Raw genomic sequence first — 22,827 nt, forward strand, 5'->3', positions numbered from 1 at the left:
GGACATGGCCCTTTCCTTACACTGTCACACGTAGATTTGAAACTGTTCCATCGTCATGAAACAAGATGTTAGTAAACAGTTGCATTCACCAGACTTGTATCTCAGAGTTAAGGGTAAGCATGTTCCTTATGCATCCACACATACATTTGAACGCTCTTCTTCAGAAAAGATGTTAGTAGAATTACAGTTTCTCAACAGTGCTTTTTCTAAGAGTATTTCTAATGAAATACTTCATTTTCTAAGATATAGGTTTTGTTTTTTTTTTAAGATTTTGAGAGAGAGAGAGCCTGAGCTGGGGGAGGGGCAGAGGGCCAAGCAGACACCCTGCTCAGTAGGGAGCCCAATCCCAGGACCCCAAGATCATGACCTGGGCCTAAGGCACTGAGCCACTCTGGTGCCCCATAGCCACACTTTACATACTTGGTTGTCAAGGGACATTTATATCACTGCAGAAAGTTCTATGCAACAGTGCTATGCATGATCTGACAGAAGGGGGAATTCAGTACTTCACAAATCAGAAACACAACAGCAGTAGAGCCGAAAGGTCTCATTTATTACTGAACCAACCTACTGGTGCAGAGGCATAGTAACAGAGAAAAATCATTTCCCTGATAAAACATGTCTATGGCTAAGTAGGAAGGATGTTTACAGAGTGATAGAACACATGATCTTCACACAGCTTAATTAAATATGTGGTGCCAATTAGGTGTGTCATCTCACCATGTGTGACACCTTACAGACCCAGCTTGGTTCTTCTCCAGTGCCTCCTCTTGGAGTTGTACCTGATTTTATTACCAGTTTTCATCCGAAACCACTGGGGAATGGGACAATTCTGCTTTTGTTTCTTGGACAGAATCGCTTGATTCTGAAAGTCTTGTGAGAAGATATGGCAAGAAACAGTCAGCCACACACAGCCGGATGGCAGCAAAAAAAAGTCTAAGAGATACATTTATGCACCTTCCTTATGCTTTCCCACAGACTTTTGAAAATGCTTCTATCTATAGGAAAGTTGTTAGTTGACAGATGGTTACCATGTTTTTTCTTAGAGTTAAGTATTTGGTACTCTCCTTATGCTTCAGTTAGTCAAACTGCAGTCAGTTCTGGTGGAAACTTACCACTGGCAGGATATCTTCAGTGTATAAATGGACTAAAAAACATGTTTTGGAAAGGACATGTATTTGACTTTATTTATGGTGCCAAGTCGTCAATTGATACCTGATTGGTTAGAGGTAGAAAGATACTCATTTTGATTGTCTTCAGGAACACGGACAGTCTCTTTTTGTTTTCTCAAACAGCTATACTTTGCAGGCTGCCTCAATGAAATCAAATCAGACTTCTCTTTTCACCATGGCAAATTAGTTAACTATTCACTCAAGCTATACGTTCATCACTGTATTCTGCTTCATGATGGTTATTTCATTTTACATTTTATATTTAAAAAATGACTATAGTTTAAGAAAAAAGTAAATCATAGAAATGTACCTTTTGACAGTAAAATTTTACTAAACAATATCAAATGTCAGTAGAACTTGTCTTTCAACATCATAGCCTTTTTAATGTTAATGACAACAGTAACTTACAAATTAAAATGTTTTTCTTTTAAGCAGACAGGATAAATAATATAAATATAATTTCTAAATAAAGAAAATGAGGGGCAGGAAGCAGTGCTTTCTTCACTGCTATAATATTTCATTTTTAAAAGTAAACACAATACCAATCGTCATTTTGATTCCAGTGAATAAAAAGTTAAAACTTAATTTATTAATGAATTTTGAAGTCTGAAACCAAAACGATGCTTTAACGGTGTTGTCTAATACACAAGTCAATTCCGAAAAGTTAATCACAATGCAGAAATTTGACCTAATTAAAGTGGCTCTCTCTTCACAGAGATACCTCTGTGAAGGTATCTCTGTACCAGAGTCTGTCGTTTTGTTGGGTTTCAATTTGCCATTACCAACCAAGGACAGGATTACACGTAAATAGAAATATACAGGGCTTGATGAAATGGAATATGGAGGATTAAGCATTTTTAAAGTCTGGGTTATAATCCTTGTTGCAACACAGGTTCTACTGTATAATTAATTTACAATGGCCCAAAACTTTTCAGCATCAAAATGATATTACAAAAATATACCATCATACCTATTTGTTATATTAACTGTAGACATCATAACCAATTAAGCCTTTTATTAATTTAGAAAAGTATAACTTTTCCCTGAAAAACTCTAAAGAATAATATTTTAATCACAGCTGTCCTGAACTCATAATCAACAGTGACTACATTCTGTCACTTCTTTATTCTAACAGGAATAAAAATGGTGACAATAAGTTTTTGAAAAGAGGCTAAAGAACCTGAATCCCATTAGTGATGAAATGGACTTTTTAACAACCACCAGATTCTTATATTGTTTGTAGTTGTAAAATATCCATTGTGTAGGTGGAACAGTCGAGAGGGAATAAAATGACAAACTTGCCAAAACTAATTTTGATCCCTTCTAAATCTTCAATGGGAGACAACCTTAGTCATGAAGAATTCCGTCCTTATAAATGAAAACAAATACTATAAACCCACAAGAGATTTAGAAGGAACCTCATTTGCTTTTAAATATTCAAGTGTAATGCTTCTGCAAAAGATTAAAACATACATTTCGACTGTATCAGGTATGTCAATTTCCATTTACCCCCAACCTGCCATTAGTACAGAGGTTCACTGGGCTGCCAGACAGCCCAACTCATCATGGGAGAGAGATGAAGGTATCAGTAAAAGAAGACATGGATACCACGGCACTTATTCAAACAGCCTAAGACCCGTCTTTGCATCCCTGAAGTAAGAATGGCCACTTTTTCAATTAAATTGTTTTATACTAAAGCAGCTTTATCTGTGAAGAGTTACTTCATATCCATACATTTAACTACTATAGTTACCAATTCAAAAGTAAAAAAAAAATACAGACCAAATCCATGTACCCGTGATCCTAACACATAGAAATATTCTTAGTTTTAACCAAGAATTATATTGGAATGAACTAAAAACATCTTTTAAAGTAATTTAAGTATACTCTTATTTGTTACTACATTTCTACATAGATTATTTAAGGTTGCTTGTGGACATAACTTAATCAATAATATAGCATCATGTCAACCACCACAGCGACCCAGAATCAGGTTCTGGCTATGGAAGGGCGCTTAATTATTAAGCAACACCTTCCTAAAAAGCTTCTGTACTTCTGATTGGTAAGAAAAACAAAGAGCATCTCTCATTGAAATAACACTGAAGTTCAAGCTCAAGACTCCGTCTTTGTGATTCAACATAATTAACTCTTCAGAAGAAAATAATGAAACATTAGGTCACATTAATAAATTACAGTCATCTTCAAGAAAACTCGATGGGCAACTCTGGTGTTACAGTCGTATATCTTGGATCCAACCTAGGGATAAAATCCTGAAAGTGTTTAGATGCACCAGTACCAAAAACATCAAGGACTTTTCGGTTCATGACAGCAAATCTGCAAAACAGAGGACACAGTGAACAAGTATTTAATGAAGTTCATAAAATAAGATGATTCACTTGACATGTCTTTCATGGAATGGGAAAACACAAAAGATTGACATGACAAAAGACTCAATGGCAGATTCAAAATTCATACTGATCCTCTACCTCAAGACTACTGTCTCATATTTTCTTTAAAGAGATAATAATCCCCAGACCTGAAACCCCAGAGACCCTCAGGAGCCCCTCTCAAGTTCTTTCCACTAGATTATGTCAAATAGAAAAACAGGTTTATTATAATTTTTCTGATGAATGAAATCACAGGAAATAAATGACTGAGCTTAATGTTACCAATGAGGCAAAGGTATTAAATGTAAATTTCTTTCATAATTGACATTTTGATGCCTCACAATCCACAGAAAACACATCCAAATGTGCAAGCCATGATTAAAGGGAAAACAGCATATAGGTTTTCAAATTTCTTTCTTTTTTTTAATTGTTTGGTTTTCAAATTTCTAATAGACACAGGAAAGCAAAAGCATACCGTCGTTTTATCCATCACCTAACTTAAAAGATAAAAAAAAAAAAATTAAAAAGACACATATTGAGCTAATGCGCAGGAGGAACCTGTGTCTCTATGCCTGATCCCAAGCATTTCTTCTGGGGAGAGGAATGAATTTAGTTTTGAGCCCTTGGCCATCGTCACTACTCCAAGAACAATAAATGTAACTTTCAGTGCCTTTCCAAAGTAAGTACCCTTCCAAAATAATCAACTGGTTAAGCTCATTAATGGGCAAAAAACTAAATGACACAGAAATAGAAAATTAACTAATAGTAACATTACAGGACACACAGAAATCATGGCTGAGAGGAAGAATGCTGCAGCCAGACTGCCTGGCTCATATCCCACAGCGCCTTCATCTGCTGTGTGACTCTGGCAAGCTAGCTCACCTCTCTGTGCATCTCAGCTGACTCCCATATAAAATCAGGATCTTAAACGTACTTATCTCATAGAGCTATTTTAAGGATTAAACACATATGCATGTACCCCTGTGTTGTATGGGTATGTGTGCGTATCTTAAAACCATATCTGGGACACAGTAAGCACTATACAACTGTTTGCTATTAAAACTATGAATGATAGTAATATTAATAATAGCTGCAATTTAGTGCTTACTAGGTGCTAAGTGCTATTACAAACATCTCGATTTTCCCACAACCATACAAAGAATATATTACTGTTTCCAGTAGAGAGAGAGAAACGGAGGTTCATGAGGGTAAACAAGTTTCCCATGAGTGACACAGCTAAAGGTTATCAGAGTCAGAGTCAAACCTAAGTCTGTCTGACTCCAAAGTCCACAGTCTGTGAGGTCAAGCTGCATCCCAAAGAATTAGATTAACATCAGAAAATGCTAACAAAAACAATGAAGGACAGAATAATTTAAAGGCAGAGGAAATTATGCTTATAATATCAAGAAAGAATAGGATTATTTTTCCCCAAATGGAAATCATTTAATTATTTAGGCAAGATTTCTAATAAATCTGCTTAGTAAGCATTTTTAATCAAAAAGAAGAGATCAAAAACTTTAAAAGTGAGACATAAGTGTGTTATTTAGTAACTAATGAGTTTTCAGATCAATACAGCATTTTCCTACAACATTTAAAATATCTAAAATAATATAGGGAAAAGAAAAGTCAAATAATGTTCACTAAAACAAGGCCCCACGTCATTCTTGTTAAGTTGGTCATATTTGCTTTATACCTAAGAGGACTACTTTACCACTGAAAGAATATTCCCTCAAAAAGATGGAAAGATTCAAAATCTGTTTTGTGGCAACTGCTCGTTTTCTATGGTCAGTTACGTCTCTGTCACTTACTTGCCCTTGGTGAGCCTTAAAAGGAACTTCCAGTAAGACGGCCGCAAGGTCTGAACTTCCATGACAGCCTAAGGTTAGAACATTCAGTTTGAGAATTCTTTTAGTCAATAGGAAATATGATTATTTGTATTAGGCAATAAAGCATTTTTCTCTCTTATTTTTTTTTTTAAAGATTTTATTTATTTATTTGACAGAGAGAGACACAGCGAGAGAGGGAACACAAGCAGGGGGAGTGGGAGAGGGAGAAGCAGGCTTCCCGCAGAGCAGGGAGCCCGATGTGGGGCTCGATCCCAGGACCCTGGGATCATGACCTGAGCCGAAGGCAGACGCTCAACAACTGAGCCACCCAGGCGCCCCTTTTTATCTATTTTTATGGCTCATTGTATTTTAAAAACAACAGTGATGATGATACAAAAATATGTATTTAGGCTTAAGTTGATTAACTATCGAGAATCTTTGTAAATATGCCCTCAAATAAGAATACTGCTTATGAAATAATAATTGAGTTAAGCTATTATTATTAGGAAAGCATTTACTGAATACTCATTAGAGAGCTGGCACTTCACTAGTTATAATGAGTTTATCAACCTGGCAGCATTACTCTGAAAAAGTGCAAACGAAAGTGGTTCCCCAAATTTTGCAACGGCCCTAAAACCATTAACATCAATAATGATGATTACAGAATTTAAAGAAATTGAACAATGCTTCTAATAAACTAGGCTCTACCCCCATCTTTACTGCCTAATACTGGGGAAATGCAATTATTCTTATTTATGCTCATGGTATCTTCCTTCTTCTAGAAGTTTAATTAAACTGGGCATTCTAGCCAAGGTACTAGAGCAATCATTTACCTATAAATTGCACTCTATTTAAACATAAAAATTATTGTGTTCAGAAAACATGAGTTGGCTCGTTAACATGTTTAATGATTTGAAACTTGCAAGCTATCTTGGTAAAAAAAATTAAAATAAAAAAATAAAATATAACCAATAGAAATGTTCCCAGGCCTTTATTTCCCCCCTTTGGTTTAATGTACAGATATAGAAATAATTTTACTTTCATTTCAAAAAGCTATACTTACTGCCTGGAAGCAAATTGCTGTAGAGATGGAATAGATGATAGTATCTGCATGGGGAAAATAGGGAACCTTTCCCGCTTCAATGCCTTTGAAATACATTGTCTGGAAGGAAAAACAAATATAATCCAAGATTTATTAAAAAAAAAAATCACACACACACACAACTTGAAATAGCATTAACAATACAGTGGAGCAATATACTCACTCCCTGTCTACAACTATTTTTTCTACCTTCCAAATACTAATTATCCTTTCAGAGCTCAAATTACAGGTCGTATCTTTCAGGACAGAGTTAAGTGTCAGCCCTTTCCTTCCTGCATTCCCTCACCCAAAACCTGAGGTACCAGTAATAATACTTTTCTGTGAAATTCAGTAACTTTTTATTGCTCCTTCTTTTATATCATTTATTCTTCAATGCTTTTTGTATAATGCTTTTGTATAATGCTCAGGTCTTCCCTTCCCTGCTACATATATTCACTTATTCACTCACTCACTCATTCATTCAACATTTAATTAACTACATGCTGGGCACTAAGCTAGGAGCTTGGGATTTAAAAATGAATACAATAACATCTAAGTTGGTGCATAACAGAAATAACTAATGCACTTAGATGTATAACTATGTATATATATTTATTGTGTATATATATGTATTTTTTATGGCCCCTCTGAGGAGGGAGCAAACTACTCAGTCTAGGACAAAGGACCAAAGAGAATTTCAGAAATGACTACATTTGAGTAGTGCTTCTCAAACCACCTGCAGTGAAGAAACATTTTTTTTTTTTAAATTCCAGTTGTCATTGCTTGATGCTTTTATAATGCAGTAAAAATAAATTACTAGAAAAATAAATTTTAAAAATACAAAATTGAACCAAATTTTCACTCTTATATTCAAAAGACAAATTACTCTGTCAAGTTGCTATAGAAGTTTCCAAATGCTTGTTCTCAATTTCTATACTTATCTCGTCCTGAACTGATAACAAAGAGTTCCTGGACTAGCACTAGTCTGCTGACTATGCTTCTAATAGTGTTGCCTCCTAAGAGGCACAAGAGAGAAAAAGCAAGGGTAATAAGCTGCGTGAAAGCACATGGTACATATGGGGAAGGACCAGCCAGTTTATATGGATAGAACATGGAGTAATTCATGGCAATGGTTTCTCTGAAACATGGGAAAGCTAAAGCAGAACTCGTAAGAAAAGTGGAAAACCATGTTACAATCAGGTGGAGGAAGGTTCAAGAAGACATGGGTGGTCCATGAATGAAAGAACATGAAATAATTTTCCCCCAAAAAAGTTGTCTATACAGCTGTTTTTTTTTATTTAAAATTCATTATATAATAACAGCATTTTAATAAAAAATTAACTTCAATCTGTAAGATAATGTACAAAGAGTTATAATCTACTTAGGAAGGAACATATACATGGGCCACTATTTTGAAAATACTATACAGTATATTACAAGGTACAGGTATATTGTGTATTCATGTTGACAAAAATGAAATTCAGATGTGGTAGAATGGTATCATAGAAACATGTGAAATAGGTATCTCTTGATATATGGAATAACTGTTTTCCTAATTTCTTATAATAAAACTTATCTATTGAACCAGATTCTAAGTTAATGAAGGGGGGTACCATATCCTATATGCTTATCAGCACCTAGTACAGTAATGGGAACATAATAAATATTCAATAAATACATCTTGGAAATAATTTTTTCCAAGAAAAAAGTTGTCTAGTCAGCTGACTTTTATTTAATATTCATTATTATATTATTGCATTTTAATATAAAATTAACTTCAATCATAGAAAAATGATTGCCTATTACACCATAGTCATTAATTCCACAAAGGACATAGTAAGTTTAAATTTGTAATTTTCTGGGGCACCTGGGTGGCTCAGTCGTTAAGCATCTGCCTTCAGCTCAGGTCATGATCCCAGGGTCCTGGGATTGAGCCCCACATCGGGCTCCCTGTTCGGTGGGAAGCCTGCTTCTCCCTCTCCCATTCCCCCTGCTTGTGTTCCCTCTCTCGCTGTGTCTCTGTCAAATAAATAAAAAAATCTTAAAAAAATTAATAAATTTGTAATTTTCTGAATTAAAAAAAATTCTTTTTTTTAAAATTTTTTATTTTTTTTAAAGATTTTATTTATTTATTTGAGAGAGAGAGAATGAGAGAGCACATGAGAGGGGGGAGGGTCAGAGGGAGAAACAGGCTCCCTGCTCGCGGGACTCCATCCCGGGACTCCAGGATCATGACCTGAGCCGAAGGCAGTCGCTTAACCAACTGAGCCACCCAGGCGCCCTAAAAAAAAATTCTTATCAGCACACTTTATACCCAGTTTCTTTTGCCAAGATCAAATACGGCCTGTTGATATAAGAAAACAGCTACGCCACCACTTGGCTTAAAAAACTCTAGCCATTTAGGGAAGAAGCAGCTATAAAACACATTTTTTACAAACTAGATCTTGATACTGGATTTCCCCTGTGTCAAAGAATGTATCTTTGCTAGCTTGGGGATATGTTCTTTCTCTCACTCTCCTTTTCCTCTCCATTAGCAAGCCTTGTCAAATCTATCTCCTAAACATACAGCAAATTTGTGTATTTCTCTCCATCTCTACAAGCCACCATCTCCTGCTTGAGACTAACTGTTCTCCCAGCCTCCAGTCTTGCCTCTAGTCTATTCCTTATATAATGGCCAGAATGTTTTTGTCTTCTTAAAACACGAATTAAATAATTTCATTTCCATGATTAAAACTCTCCAATGACTTCCAATTGCACTGAGAAAAATATCAAACTCTCTCTCTCTCACACACACACACACACACACACTTGAATAAAGCAAATATGTAATTCCCTTAATGTCATTAGGGACACAGATTTTCAGTGAGGTAAAATTTTTAGAAAATCAAACAAGTTAAATAAAAATCTGCAATCTTAACTTTTAATTGGAAATATCAATATGCTCATTATTTTCTCTTTCTCTAAAAAAAGGGTATTGGGGGAGGGAAGGATTCTCTAGCTCTGTTCACTGGAAAGGCCAAGAAACCTTGGCTAGCTGGGGATCAAGAAACTTCTAGCACCCAAAATGAAGCCTCTAAATACCATTTCCCACCAAAAGAAACTAGTGGTTATTGGAGAAAAGGCTGATTCTGTGCCTGGGGCAGGAAATGTCCAAGATGAGCCTGGAACATCTCGTTTTATCACAAAGCAAGAAAGCTACCAGAGATACAGGCATTATGTAAAAAAGAAACAGGAGCAACTTGCAGAGGTCAAAATTAGGGCAATGACTGCAATGATTGGGTCAAAACAAACCAAATATGTTAAAATTCACGTCTTCATAATGACACTTGAAAATAAAGACTCATAGGTCAATTTTGCAGAATGCTAGAAACTAATTCATTCTGAACACCAGGAAATAAAGAGAAGTAATCAAGCATTTTATTTTCACTTTGTGAGCAAACAATTTCAGAGTAACCAGTTGAAAAGGGAAAGTTCTTTTTAAAAAGAATTCCCACTAATAAGTACTAAGAAGAAACAATTGACCATTTTGCAACTCTCAGTGAAATAATAAACCCTGGCAATGATTATTAATGGCTGCTAAAGCAATTAAGTGAAAGCCTAATAGGGAGTCTTATGTTAGCTCTTTTTTTTTTTAATATTTATATTAGCTCTATTAACACTGAGCCCACTGATCAATCTTAGCATCACAAAAAGGCAGACAACCAGACATTTCTGTGCTTCCTAGTACGATGCAATGGGAATTCATACACAGTAATTGTGAGCTATTTCTGTCCCCCTCCACCTCCTAAAAATTGAACCTGAATTGCTTAAGCCTCTAGATCTAATTAATAGTTTACAGGAAATATGTGGGTTAAAGAAACATGTTACCACCAGTAAGGAGACAATCCGCAAAATCCAGAATGTGGGAATTCCACAGAACTAATAACCTAGATCTTTAACAAATAAATGGCAAGGAAAAGAAAGAGGTGGGGAAGGAGAGTTGCTATTAAGAGACTTTGGATCCAATTAAAACAGAGATTGCAAAAAGACATCTGTTTGACAATCAGTGAGAATATAAGCTCTAACTGTATACATACTAATATTAAAGAATTATGAGGTTTTTTAAATATATGAAAATAGTAATTTGATTATACTTTGGTAGTACTATTGATCTGTTTGTTTTTAAGGAGTCTTTAATCCTGAGTTGGAAGAAGTGATATATGTCTGGGATTTGCTTCAAAAAAATTCAGTACTTCTGAGGTTGGGGCAGTTGAGATGGAATGACATTGGTCAAATGCTATTAATTGTTGAAGCTGTATAATGGGTACATGAGGGTTAGTTACTACACTTGTATATATTTGAAAACAAAATACATAAAGAAAGAAGAAAAAATGGGAGAACTGACTTTGTAAATACTTTTATAAAACTGACTTGCTCTTGTAAATTGTGATATATATTTGCTGCTAAACCAGCTAGAAAAGCTCTATATCCTTTGGAAATATACATACATAGAAATGTTTGCTTACCTCCACCAATTTGGAAGCTAAATACATGGAAATTGTTGTACTTTTATAAAACATCATTGATACTCCTGCCAAAAATCCTGAAACAACAAGTAAAGCAAAACATCAAATCTTGAAGTATTTGTTAGTTAAGTCACTCAGAAATGTCAATTCACTTAAAGTAAGACAGAATTGATCTGCAGCACTGCCTTTTGTTATACAAAATCAAGGACAGGAATAGACTTGACATTAAAATGGGGTAAGTTTATGGGTATCATATATTTTTAAATTAAGAAATGGACCTTCAGAGTTAGGAACACAATTCTAATATGCATATTAAAATAAACTCTACATTCTAAATTTAACTTTAAAAACAACAGTTGTCCTGACAAATATGATTTTCAAAAATAATTTTTAAAGGCTACTGATATCATTTCTAAGTGGAAATATTTATTAATCTATTCTTTTAACAGCTCAAATTACTTTTAGTGCTATCATCACACTTCTCTCCATAGTAGTGTCTTTGTTCTATAAATGGAAGACCAAGGCAGGGGGAGGCCTGAAATACTGCTAGCAGGTATATTGCTAATAAATATCTGAAAATTGTCAATTTAACTTAAGTAGCATGTATGTTGCAACTTGTAGAAAATGTTAATCTTACGTTTTAATTTTTATGAAATTAAGTTTCTAAAAAATAAAAAATATATTTTATTAAACTATATGTCACATGCCCATGGCAAAAACAGAATACTTTGAGAAATAGAACTGCCTTTCCATTAGTCACAAAGTTTTTAAGTTTTATGTTCTATTATGACACATTCCCCAGGATTTCTGGCCTGTAGCAGGGCAGATACCCAAATCACTATACTGCCAATTCAAAACACCTGATGGCAAGAATGCCTTGATAGGTTAAACTTTGCAAATATAAAATGTTTGGACTAGTGCCTCAATAGAGACTGTATTCCAGAGAAAGAGTTACATAGAAATCAGATGAATTTGGAAACTATTTCTGCATCATTCCTGCCACTGATTGATACAATAATAATAACTCTGTTTTATCATGCTTTACCAGCTATAATAGCATGCAGTTCATCATCCAGGTTTCTGACCCAGCGCAGGAAGCAACTAGTACCCTGTATCAAGAAGAAAATGCAATGACTTCAGTTGTTTCATTTCTAGAAAAGGTGCATGTAACATCTATAATGAGTGAGTCACTAGCTGACTGTGGAGGCAAACTGGTGATCCTATCTAACTCAAACTAAACACATGATCGGGAAAATTATCAATAACCTACTATAAAGTTATTGTTCTGCATAGACTCTATTAAGAAATTATACATAATATTTTTGTTGTCATGGTTTTTCAAAATGAAAGCATAAATTCTACCTTGCCTAGATGCAGAATCACTCCCACTCTAACAAGGAGAAAAGTTGGGTAAACTACAAATCTAAGCCAGAATTCTATCCTCAGAGAAAATATTTTTCAATATGAAGATGAAATAAAGACTTTTTGAGTGGATAAACACTGAGAAAATTCATCACCTACAGACCTACATTACCAGAAATGTTAAAGGTCATTTTGCAGGCCAAAGGAATATAATACCAGTTTAGATCTGTAAAAAGAAATGAGGAGCTCTGAAGATGGCAAAATGAAGATAAATTTAGAAGACATTTTTTAATATTGTCTATTTCTTTTTTTTTTTTTTAAAGATTTTATTTATTTATTTGACAGAGAGAGACACAGCGAGAGAGGGAACACAAGCAGGGGGAGCAGGAGAGGGAGAAGCAGGCTTCCCGCCAAGCAGGGAGCCTGATGCGGGGCTCGATCCCAGGACCCTGGGATCACGACCTGAGCCGAAGGCAGACGCTTAACGACTGAGCCACCCAGGCGCCCCAATATTGTCTATTTCTATAAAAATAAATTAACTCTAAATCAGTGGTCAGAAAACTATGGCCCACTAGCCAAATCTGACCTGTCACCTGTTTTTGTATGGTTCATGAGCTAAGAATGTTTTCATACTTCTCGATGGATGAAATAAATAAAAGAATAATATGCTGTGACAGGTCAAAATCTTATGAAATTCTAATTAAAGTCTGATAAAGTTTTCTTAGAATATAGCTATGCTCGTTGATTTATATATTGTCTATGGCTGCTTTCACACTACAACTGCAGAGCTGAGTAGCCGTGACAGAGACCAAATACTGTCCGTAAAGTTGAAAACACTTATCATCTGGCCCTTTACAGAAAACGTTTTCTGACTCCTGGTCTAAAACAAAAATGGTAACAATGTATTGGGGAGGTTATAACACATGAAAAGATAAATGTATACCACAAAGGATGAGAAGGAGGAATCTGAAGTATAGTGTTGTAAGATTCTTACACTATACATGAAGTGGTATAATATTTGAAAAAATTGACTGACATTTAAAATGTTTATTATAAATGTTAAGGCATTCACTAAATTTAAAAAGAAGTATAAATAGTAAGCCAAACGTGAAGAATGAATACAAAAAAATATTAAAAATTAATAAAAATAAAATACAGAAATTTAAAAAAAAATCCAGGAGGCAGAAAAAGAAAAAAGGGGGGGGGGGAACAAATACAAAACAACTAGCAAGCTTTAAACTAAACCATATCAAAAAGTACAATAAATGTGAACAGTCTAAACATACCAATTAATAGAGATTATCAAACTATATAAAAAAGGAAGAACCAAATACATGTCATCTAAAAGAAATCAACCTTTAAATTGAAGACACAGAAAGACTGAAGTAAAAGAATAGAAAAACTATATATCAAATATAATCAATATCTTGCTCTGAGATATGCTGGATGGTGGAGAATAACCAACCCAGGATAAAAATGTTGGAGAAAATCTACATGTAACACTTAAGAGTTTATGTTAAGAATAAATACAAACTCTATGACAGGAGAAATGAAAAAGAAAATGAATATAAACATAACTGCCAATATTCTGTCCTATTAACTTTTGTGTATTCAAACACATCAGTAATGTTTCCTAGTCACACCATATTGAAAATACTTTCAGTATTAGTAATATTTCATAACAAGTAATTAACCATAGTTTGTCATTTGTTACTCCTGTTCTCCTGTCCATTTCAAAATACTTCCCCCATACCTACCTTTTATAAGTAAACTTTTACATAAAATGATACATAACTATCTTACCCAAAATGACTCCAGAATTCAAGTTTCCCAACATTAATTTTTTTTAGTTTAAGAACAAGTGTGTGTATATGCATACAATTACCCTTAGTTAACACATTTTACCATCTGGAATCTACATTTAGATTTAGAATCTAGATTTTTGATGGTTAATAAAAGGTAATATGATTTATATATGAGTGACTCCCATTAAAACACCATTACTTAAAATTTCAGAGTACTGTGTCATGGATGATCCCTACATAAGTGTTTAGGTGTGCACTTATACTCGCGTGGGTATGTTTATAGGAACATACAGAAAGGGGTGGAAGAATGTTCACTATGGTTCTTTGGGAGAGTGCAGTAGGAATAGTGAGTAGGACAAAGAAAAATCATAAGTCATTGCTTATATAAGTTACAAAAGAAAATCTTTACTGGCTCAAGTGTTGATATCAGCTAGAAGGGTCTGAAATATGTTTAAATTAATAAGCAGGCAGCAAGTATGATTAAGAAATACAAACAGACCAGATATATTAATAACACTTTTGATGTTAGAAATATCAAAAAGTTATATTTTTTCAGTATCTACATTATTGAAAAAAAAAGTCTTTGAGAACCTTTATTATGTATAAATGTAAATATGTCTACACTTTCAAGCACATTAAGTAATATTTTAAAGGAAGAAATTTCTCCAACCTCAATTCCTAATATGTTGTGTATATTTGGAGACGTTATTTATGAATACAACAGAAAGAAGTATTTAAAAAATGATAGATGGGTAAAGGCCGTATCTCATTCTAATAATAGCCATGTTATTTATTTCCCATTTTCCTCCCTCTTCTGAAAGCCTTACCTTGTATATACTAACAAAAGAGCCCAGAAAAGCTCCGAGCTGGAAGTTTTCTTTATTGTAGAAGAGAGAAAATAGCCGGGATGGCTGTGTAAACAGATGCCTGAATGCAGAGGGGATTCTGAGGCAGCACTGGATCAAGTATCCCACGCTAAACATTCTGATGAAACCCTAGAGAAAATTGGGATAAATTCTGATTTACACCCAAATTTCTAAGTCTGTCAGATATAAATTTTACTGTCACAGAATCAAAACAGAATTCCAAATAAATAAATAACCCCAGTTTATATCAAAGTATTTTCAAAATTAAGCCTTAAAGACCTCAATTTTAAAACAATTACCTTAAAATAAGAGTAAAATCTTTCAGTGACTATACTTGATCTTTGATTTTCAAAAACTTGAAAGGCTCAAAAGCACTGGCCAAGCTTGTCTATGCACCAAACTTCCATTTCTTGACATTTTGTTTACATTGTTAACATAGGATTTATAATTCCTAAACCATAACTGAATTTTAGGAACAAAAGCACTGAAATTCCAAAAAAAACCAAAATGCTTTTCAGAAATTTTAACAGAGAACTCTTCTTAATCATTACTATAAATAGGAATTCTTTTGACAGAAAAATAATTTTATTTTTAGACCTTTAATATCAATTTTTTAAATGATCAGGTTAAAAGAATTCTCCAGGAAAAAAAAATAATTATACCTAGGTTTTTATTTCTATGCTCAGCAGTGTCAGGCTAAAACATCTCTAAGAAATGGTAGCTTTAAAGTATACTAAACAAAACTCGAAAAAGCAAATCCACTACAAAGGCATACTTGCTGCCAACATTTTTCCATATTACCTGCAACTATCTATAGGGCAAAAGGGAACAGAGAGGATGACTACTGTTGGTCAATTTCATTTCAGTATTTAGGGTAATGAAGTTTAAATGTCACTTCATACTGAGAGGCTGAAAAATTCCAATTACCACAAAAGCTAATGTTATATAAAAGAACAGTATTTCACATGATTCAACCAATACATTGTAATACCAGTCTCCCATTCTCCTCCTCTCTCACCACCAGTGGGATGGAAAAATGTCTACATTCCTGCTAAGTTCCAAAGGTCAGGTTTGTATCTTTCAGAGAGCAGCCTTCTTTTTTAGAAAAAAACTGAATTACTATGAAGAAACATTCATTAATTTACCTGAAACTATTTAATACCTGGTTAAAACATGAAAATTAAATTATCTGACCAATCAGCATAAATTACCATGCATTTGCTTAACTGAAACTGCCCAGTATATGTTTAATGCATGAAGTGTTCACACTTTATCTTGCCATTAATAATCTTAACAATATTAATCTAAAGATTCAAGGATCACACTCCTGTTCAATCTTTCCATGCTATTTTCAAGAGATCCATTCATCCTTCCATCCATTCACCCTTTCACGTATTCAGAAAACATTCACTGAAGGCCTCTCATGTGCCAACCACTACACTAGATGCTGGGGACAGAGTGGTGAAGAGGACACAAAGTTTTTGCCTTCATGGAGCTTCACGCTCATTAGAGAAAGAGCAAATAAGTAAGTACATAAATAAAATAATTACAGATTACAGTTAAGTGTTGTGTAGGAAATAAGACTCTAGGAGGGAAATAAGAGGCAGCCGATATTAAATTAGGTGGTAAGGGGAAGTGAAAGAGGATGTGACATTTAAACAGAAAAGAGAAGGAGCTAGCATGAGAAAAACATTTCAGATAGCTTGGGCAGAAAGCACAAAGACAAAACAGAGATTGGCACTTACGAGGAACCAACAAAAAGTATAAATGGAGCATAGTGAGCTGCAGGGAAGGCTAATTCATATGAATATTTACTCAGGGATGTGATTTAACATGTGGTATAACTGAGCTGATAGAATAATGAGGTGCACTGTCAAAGTATTTTACTATATTTGTAGCGTAAATTCCTCACCTACAGGTCTCCAAATAATTTTACATTCATGGACAATATTCCAATTTATACATAAATTGCCAAGTTTATAGGACTGGTACACATTTTGATACAATGACTAGATGTTTTCCTTCCTCAGTAATTCTGCTTTCCTCATATAATTTTTTTTTAAATATCAGGGGCACCTGGGTGGCTCAGTTGGTTAGGCGACTGCATTCGGCTCAGGTCATGATCCTGGAGTCCCTGGATCGAGTCCCGCATCGGGCTCCTTGCTCAGCGAGGAGCCTGCTTCTCCCTCTGACCCTCCCCCCTCTCATGTACTCTCTCTCTCTCTCTCTCATTCTCGCTCTCTCAAATAAATAAATAAATAAATAAATAAATCTTTAAATATCACTTGCCCTCTTTCCAAACTTTCTCAAATACCTCCGATTTAATCAGAATAGTTCTCTTAGTTTCCCTCCTGAAGTCTCCCCTTAAATCAGAATCATGTCCATTTGGAGGGCGTAACTCCTGCCTGGGAGCTGGCAGATCTTGAGGGCTGCCAGCAACATTGCTGCTCGCCCCCCCGCCATTGTACAAGCAGGAAATCAGATTTGGAAGGAGTGTTTCAGAAACTACTGCACAAATGAAAAAATACTGCTTTAACCTCTGCTCATATCTTCAGGGACTCTAAGGTAAGTGTTAGCTTGGGTATATGGCACCATCAATATTAGACCACGGGCATTCACATTCAGAAGCAAAATGTGATACAGTCCCTCTTCCTCAGAGTGACTGCTGGGAGGCTGTCTTTTGGGGGTGCTGTACAACTTCCCATCATCACCTGAGTGGGGATCAGATACTATAAAGGAAAAACAAACTTTTTAAAGCATCAGGATTGTGACAGCCAAAACTAGAGAATTTGTGGCAGGTGGTGCCACCTGAACCAGACTAACTGCAATGAAAATGACTTCCTCCCCAGAGGTGGTGGTGATGGAGGATGGAAGGACGGCAAGCACAGAACGGGGGACGGGTGTGAGCAGAGACATTCTAGTACACAAATATACTAGGGAAGGAGGAATTTATGCCAGTGGGCACAGCTAACTTCCTTCATGTAGAGCAACTGTGAACATGCTCCAGTAACCTCCATGCCTTCAAAAATGTAACAGCTTTACAAGTCCAACACCAAATGCCACTGTATCAGATTGCGCACAGGGTATGTGTATGACTGCTGATCCACTAGTAGACAGCATACCCCAGGGACCTTGTTCTAGCACGCATTCTAATGAGAACACATTACAACATATAAATTTTAATAACTTTATTTTTCTGTCTTTTTTGCTGTTGTTGCTTCACCTTCTCTTCTACTTTAAAAGTTTTACACTAATTTTTTTATACGATTTTATTTATTTGAGACAGAAAGAGAGAACATGAGCAGGGGAGGGGGCAGAGGGAGAGGAAGGGCAAGAAACAGACTCCCACTGAGCAGGGAGCCCGAAACGGGGCTTGATCCCAGGACCCTGGGATCATGACCTGAGCTGAAGGCAGACGCTTAACCGACTGAGTCACACAGGCACCCCTTCACTAATTTTTAAATAAGCGAATTTTAAAATTAATTAACCAAGGATCTGGTAAATGAATACTAAAAGCTAAATTGTTATCTATTTTTCACAAATTTCTCATTCTTCAAGTCAAATGCAAAGAATGATAGCAATTACTGTCTATTTTTCCATTTACTTTGAAATCATGCTTTAATTCAAAAGTTATTTCTATATGGGGCATGCCTGGGTGGCTCAGCCAGTTGAGTGTCTGACTTTGGCTCAGGTCATGATCTCAGGTCCTGGATTAAGCCCAGCATCTGGCTCTGTGCTCAGTAGGGAGTCTACTTCTCCCTCTCCCTCTGTCCCTCCCCTCACTCATGCTTTTTCTCTCTCTCAGATAAATACAATCTTTAAAAAGTTATTTCTATATATATTCCCCATAGCTAACAGTGGTACTTTTATATACTTACTTTAATGCAATAAGAGATGCAATTATCTTCATAGTGTTTGCAACACCTATGCCTTGGTCCATGCTTACATCTGAAATAAGACAAAAATAATAAATGATGTGTATGTGTGTAGATGTGCTTAAAACTCTTTAACCAAAAAAGGAGAAAACATTACCTACTTGTTTCTAAATGCATGCATCTTTTGGTTTCTTAGGACATAAAAAAGCAAAGATAACAGATTTTTTTTCTTTTCAGTTCACCATTTGACAAGGTTCATAAAACATGTGACTGCAGTCAAAATACTTAAATGCAGAACAGAAAAAACATTGGTAAATATTTGTGACTAAATATGAAAAATATGTAATATATTATCTCTATACTCTGCCAAATCTTTTGGAAGCTTTAAGTTGCTTACTGTAGAGTATAACGGTCATAAGTCACCCATGAAGTCAGTACTTGAGCAACAATCATAATGAGAAAGTGCTCAGGTTACAGGAATTTATACTTAATTATATTTGAGAGAAAACATCTGGAAAAGAAACATGATACGGTATTAGAATTCAAAATTCAGTTTTTAAAATAAATAGAGTAATAGATCATGTGGGAATTCAAAAGTAGGTTATTTGTGATTTAAATGCAAACCACTTGGTCCTCTGGTGTTTAGTAAATGTTTCTGCTGGGGGGGCTACTGTTCAAGACACATAAATTTTTAATTATTTGGTATGCTGACTCCAGGACTATATATTCACTTGAGGCGTAAAAAAGTAAGTAAAATATCTAACAGGGGTCTGGCTTTCCCCCTTTCTCTATGAAGTGTTCATGTTCCAAAATGACTAGTTTTTGTAATTCTTGCAGACTGCAGTTAATTAATTATCTCATGGTTGGAACACATTAAGTTTCTTGTTTGTAACAATAATGTGTAGAGTGATATTCTGGCTCCACACCTCTCTAATTCCATTTACAAACTGATTAGCAAAACCCTTTCGGAAATCCAATTCTGCACCACAGCTGGCGTATACGTGTAGCCCTTCACAGACAAGGGAGACGGCAGGGATTCCTGCTGCCCGTAGCCCTTATGTCATCAGAATGATGGGACATAACTGGCCATGTGAAGTTGAGGGATTAAAGCTGGGACCTAAAAGAGGTAAATCAGAGAGGGGTGGCCATGTGTAAACCATCACTCTTCATACTTCTAAGTGTCCTCTTCAAAGGCATTCCTCAGCCAGTGCTACTGGAACTACACAGAAATCGTTAAACTCTCTATGCTAGTGAAGTTCAATTCTGGTATCAGCTATACTGTCATTTAATCTTCCCTCAGTCTGTTATTAAAACTTCTCAAAACCTGGACTCCCCATCTCCTGTCTTATTTGCTCTGCGTATGTATTACCCTGCATCTGCTTCCACAGCAGTGGACTCACAGAGGCAAGTCTGACAAGTTCTGCCATGACCTGATAAGTTCTGATACCCAAGGCATCATTCACCCACATAATACATTCTCTGCATTCCCATCTCCGCATTCCCCTCTGATTCATGGTGACATGATTTCCATGAATAGGGATTCCTTGTCTCTTTTCTTCACTCAGGTGATCAGTAACTATTTTGAACTTGCTTCAGAATTAAGAAGTTCATTACCAATCTCACTAGTGGCTATTTACCCAAAAATCACAAAACACTAATTCAAACGGACATATGCATCTCTGTTTATTGCAACATTATTTACAATAGCCAAATTATGGAAGCAGCCCATTTCAATCAATGAATGGATAAAGAAGAGGTGGTATATACACACACACACACACACAGTAATATTCAACCATATTACTCATATGTGGAATTTAGGAAACAAATGAGCAAAGGGAAAAAAAAAAGAAAGAGAGAAACTAATCAAGAAACAGACTCTAAACTACAGAGAACAAACTGCTGATTATCAAAGGGGAGGTAGTTAGGGATATGGGTGAAACAGGTGATGGGGATTAAGGAGTGCACTTATCATGATAAAAAAAAAGGATATACATAAATTTAAAAAAAAAGTTTACTACCACAATTATTCCTGCCATCTGTTATTCCTTCCCTCCCTCTTACCTTCTGTATGTGCTGTATACTAAAATGAAGACAAAGTCTTTAAATACAGTAAAAATTTTGAGCACCTACTCTGTGCTCATGTACGTGAGGCAACTCACATGTTATTTCATTAATGGACGCAACACTCCGTAACAGAGATCATTAACCCAAGTTAACAGATGAGGACTTTAGGGTCCAGAGTGGTTAAATCACTTGCCCAAAGTCACAAAGCCAGCAGGGGTGAAATGAGAGTCTAAGGTCTGATTTATGGCTTCAGCTTCCCATAACTGATCCTTAACTTTCTATATTGGCTATTCATTCAACACTCTCTAAAATATCACTACAAAGATTATTTTTATTGACTGATGTTCTAATTTTAAATCACTAAATTTTCTATTAATTATAGATGTATTTTAATATTATATAGAAGTATAATTCCTATACTTGAAATAGCCCAGTGATGGGTATTAAGGAGGGCACATATTGCATGGAGCTCTGGATGTTATACGAAAACAATGGATCGTGGATCACTACATCAAAAACTAATGATGTATTGTATGGTGACTAACATCACAACAACAAAAAAAGGACAAAGTTAAAAAAAAAAACTATTTGTATGAAATTCAGACTTCTTTGTATAATATACAAATAAAGATGTTTTATTCCATTTCCAAAGCCCTGAAAATTTCTACTCTTACAAAAAACATTTATGTAAGGTTTGCTCCTTATTATTCCTCTATCTTCTTGAATGTGCCCCAGAACTTTTCTTTCTCCTTTCCACATTTGGAATATTTGATTAGCACATATTAATCTGTTTCCTAAAGTTCCCCATTCTAGCCTCCTGCAACTGTGTCTAGTTTGACATAGAAAACTATTACAAGTTCATATAAATCTATTCTAAAGGCATATGTTGGTCTACAGTCCAGACAAAAATAATAAATAACACTGACTTGCCATTATGTGCCTTTTATAAAACTCTATGCACTGTTTCTGGTAAAAAAAAAAAAAAAGATAGATATGATATATATGTATATCATTACTGAAAAGAAAATAAAACACCTTGGCAAAGTACAAATATCATATAAAACAGTAACACAGTGTGCTAAATATCAAGATAAAAAACTTACACTGAATCTACAAGTTTCCTGATTAGAGCAATTATATTCAATCTTCTTGGCTTTTCTTCATGTTTCTCTGTCTTTTGTTCCACTTTTGCATATGCTGCTTCTGGTGAATAAGAATGTGTGGGAATTTCTTCCTTCCCTACAATAAACCTAAAGAAAAGAGCACAATGTGAGGCATTTTCACCTTTAAAAAATAAAAGGAAAAAGACAATAAGGAAAAAAAAACCATCCTGATTCTGTTAATATACAAATACATTCTGGAGAGTACCTTATCATTCGAAATAATGTTTTTCAAAATTTAAATAAAATCTTATCCTTTATAAGAAAATGCTGACAGCCATTTCTTTAATAATGCAATAAATTCTTCTATTAAGTTTTCTATTTTAGTTCCAGCATAGTTAACATACAGTGTTATATTAGTTTCAGGTACATAATACACTGATTCAACATTATTCAGTGTTTATCAAGATAAGTGTACTATTAATCTCCTTCACCTATTTCACCCATCCCCCACCCACCTACCCTCTGGTAACCATCAGTATGTTTTCTGTAGTTAAGAGTCTATTTCTTCGTTTGTCTCTCTCTCTCATTTTTTTTCCTTTGCTCATTTGTTTTGTTTCCTAAATTCCACATATGAGTAAAATAATATGGTATTTGTCCTTCTCTAGCTGGCTTATTTTGCTTAGCATTATACTCTCTAGCTCCATCCATGTTGTTGCAAATGGCAAGATTTTATTCTTTTTTGTGGCTCAATATTCCATTGTGTGTATATTTGTATGTG

The 22,827-nt window shown here is 35.0% G+C and overlaps 1 protein-coding gene across 2 annotated transcripts in view; it reads right to left on the reverse strand.

The window, feature by feature from the left end:
* Positions 1–532: 532 nt before the first annotated feature.
* Positions 533–22,827, reverse strand: part of TMEM135 (transmembrane protein 135) — a 271,644-nt gene continuing 249,349 nt past the window's right edge. For both annotated transcript variants that reach the window (XM_064576804.1, XM_064576803.1), the window contains 8 exons: positions 22,050–22,196; positions 18,883–18,952; positions 14,966–15,133; positions 12,017–12,080; positions 10,972–11,048; positions 6,449–6,547; positions 5,368–5,435; positions 533–3,506 (listed from right to left, as the gene is read on the reverse strand). In XM_064576804.1, the coding sequence (XP_064432874.1) occupies positions 3,374–3,506; positions 5,368–5,435; positions 6,449–6,547; positions 10,972–11,048; positions 12,017–12,080; positions 14,966–15,133; positions 18,883–18,952; positions 22,050–22,196 (826 nt within the window). In that variant the 3' untranslated portion in view covers positions 533–3,373. The remainder of the gene's footprint in view (positions 3,507–5,367; positions 5,436–6,448; positions 6,548–10,971; positions 11,049–12,016; positions 12,081–14,965; positions 15,134–18,882; positions 18,953–22,049; positions 22,197–22,827) is intronic.

This window comes from Mirounga angustirostris, unplaced genomic scaffold, assembly GCF_029215605.1.
Source record: "Mirounga angustirostris isolate CCGP_5_RB_7025 unplaced genomic scaffold, mMirAng1.0.hap1 SCAF_13, whole genome shotgun sequence".
NCBI classification, from domain to species: Eukaryota; Metazoa; Chordata; class Mammalia; order Carnivora; family Phocidae; genus Mirounga; species Mirounga angustirostris.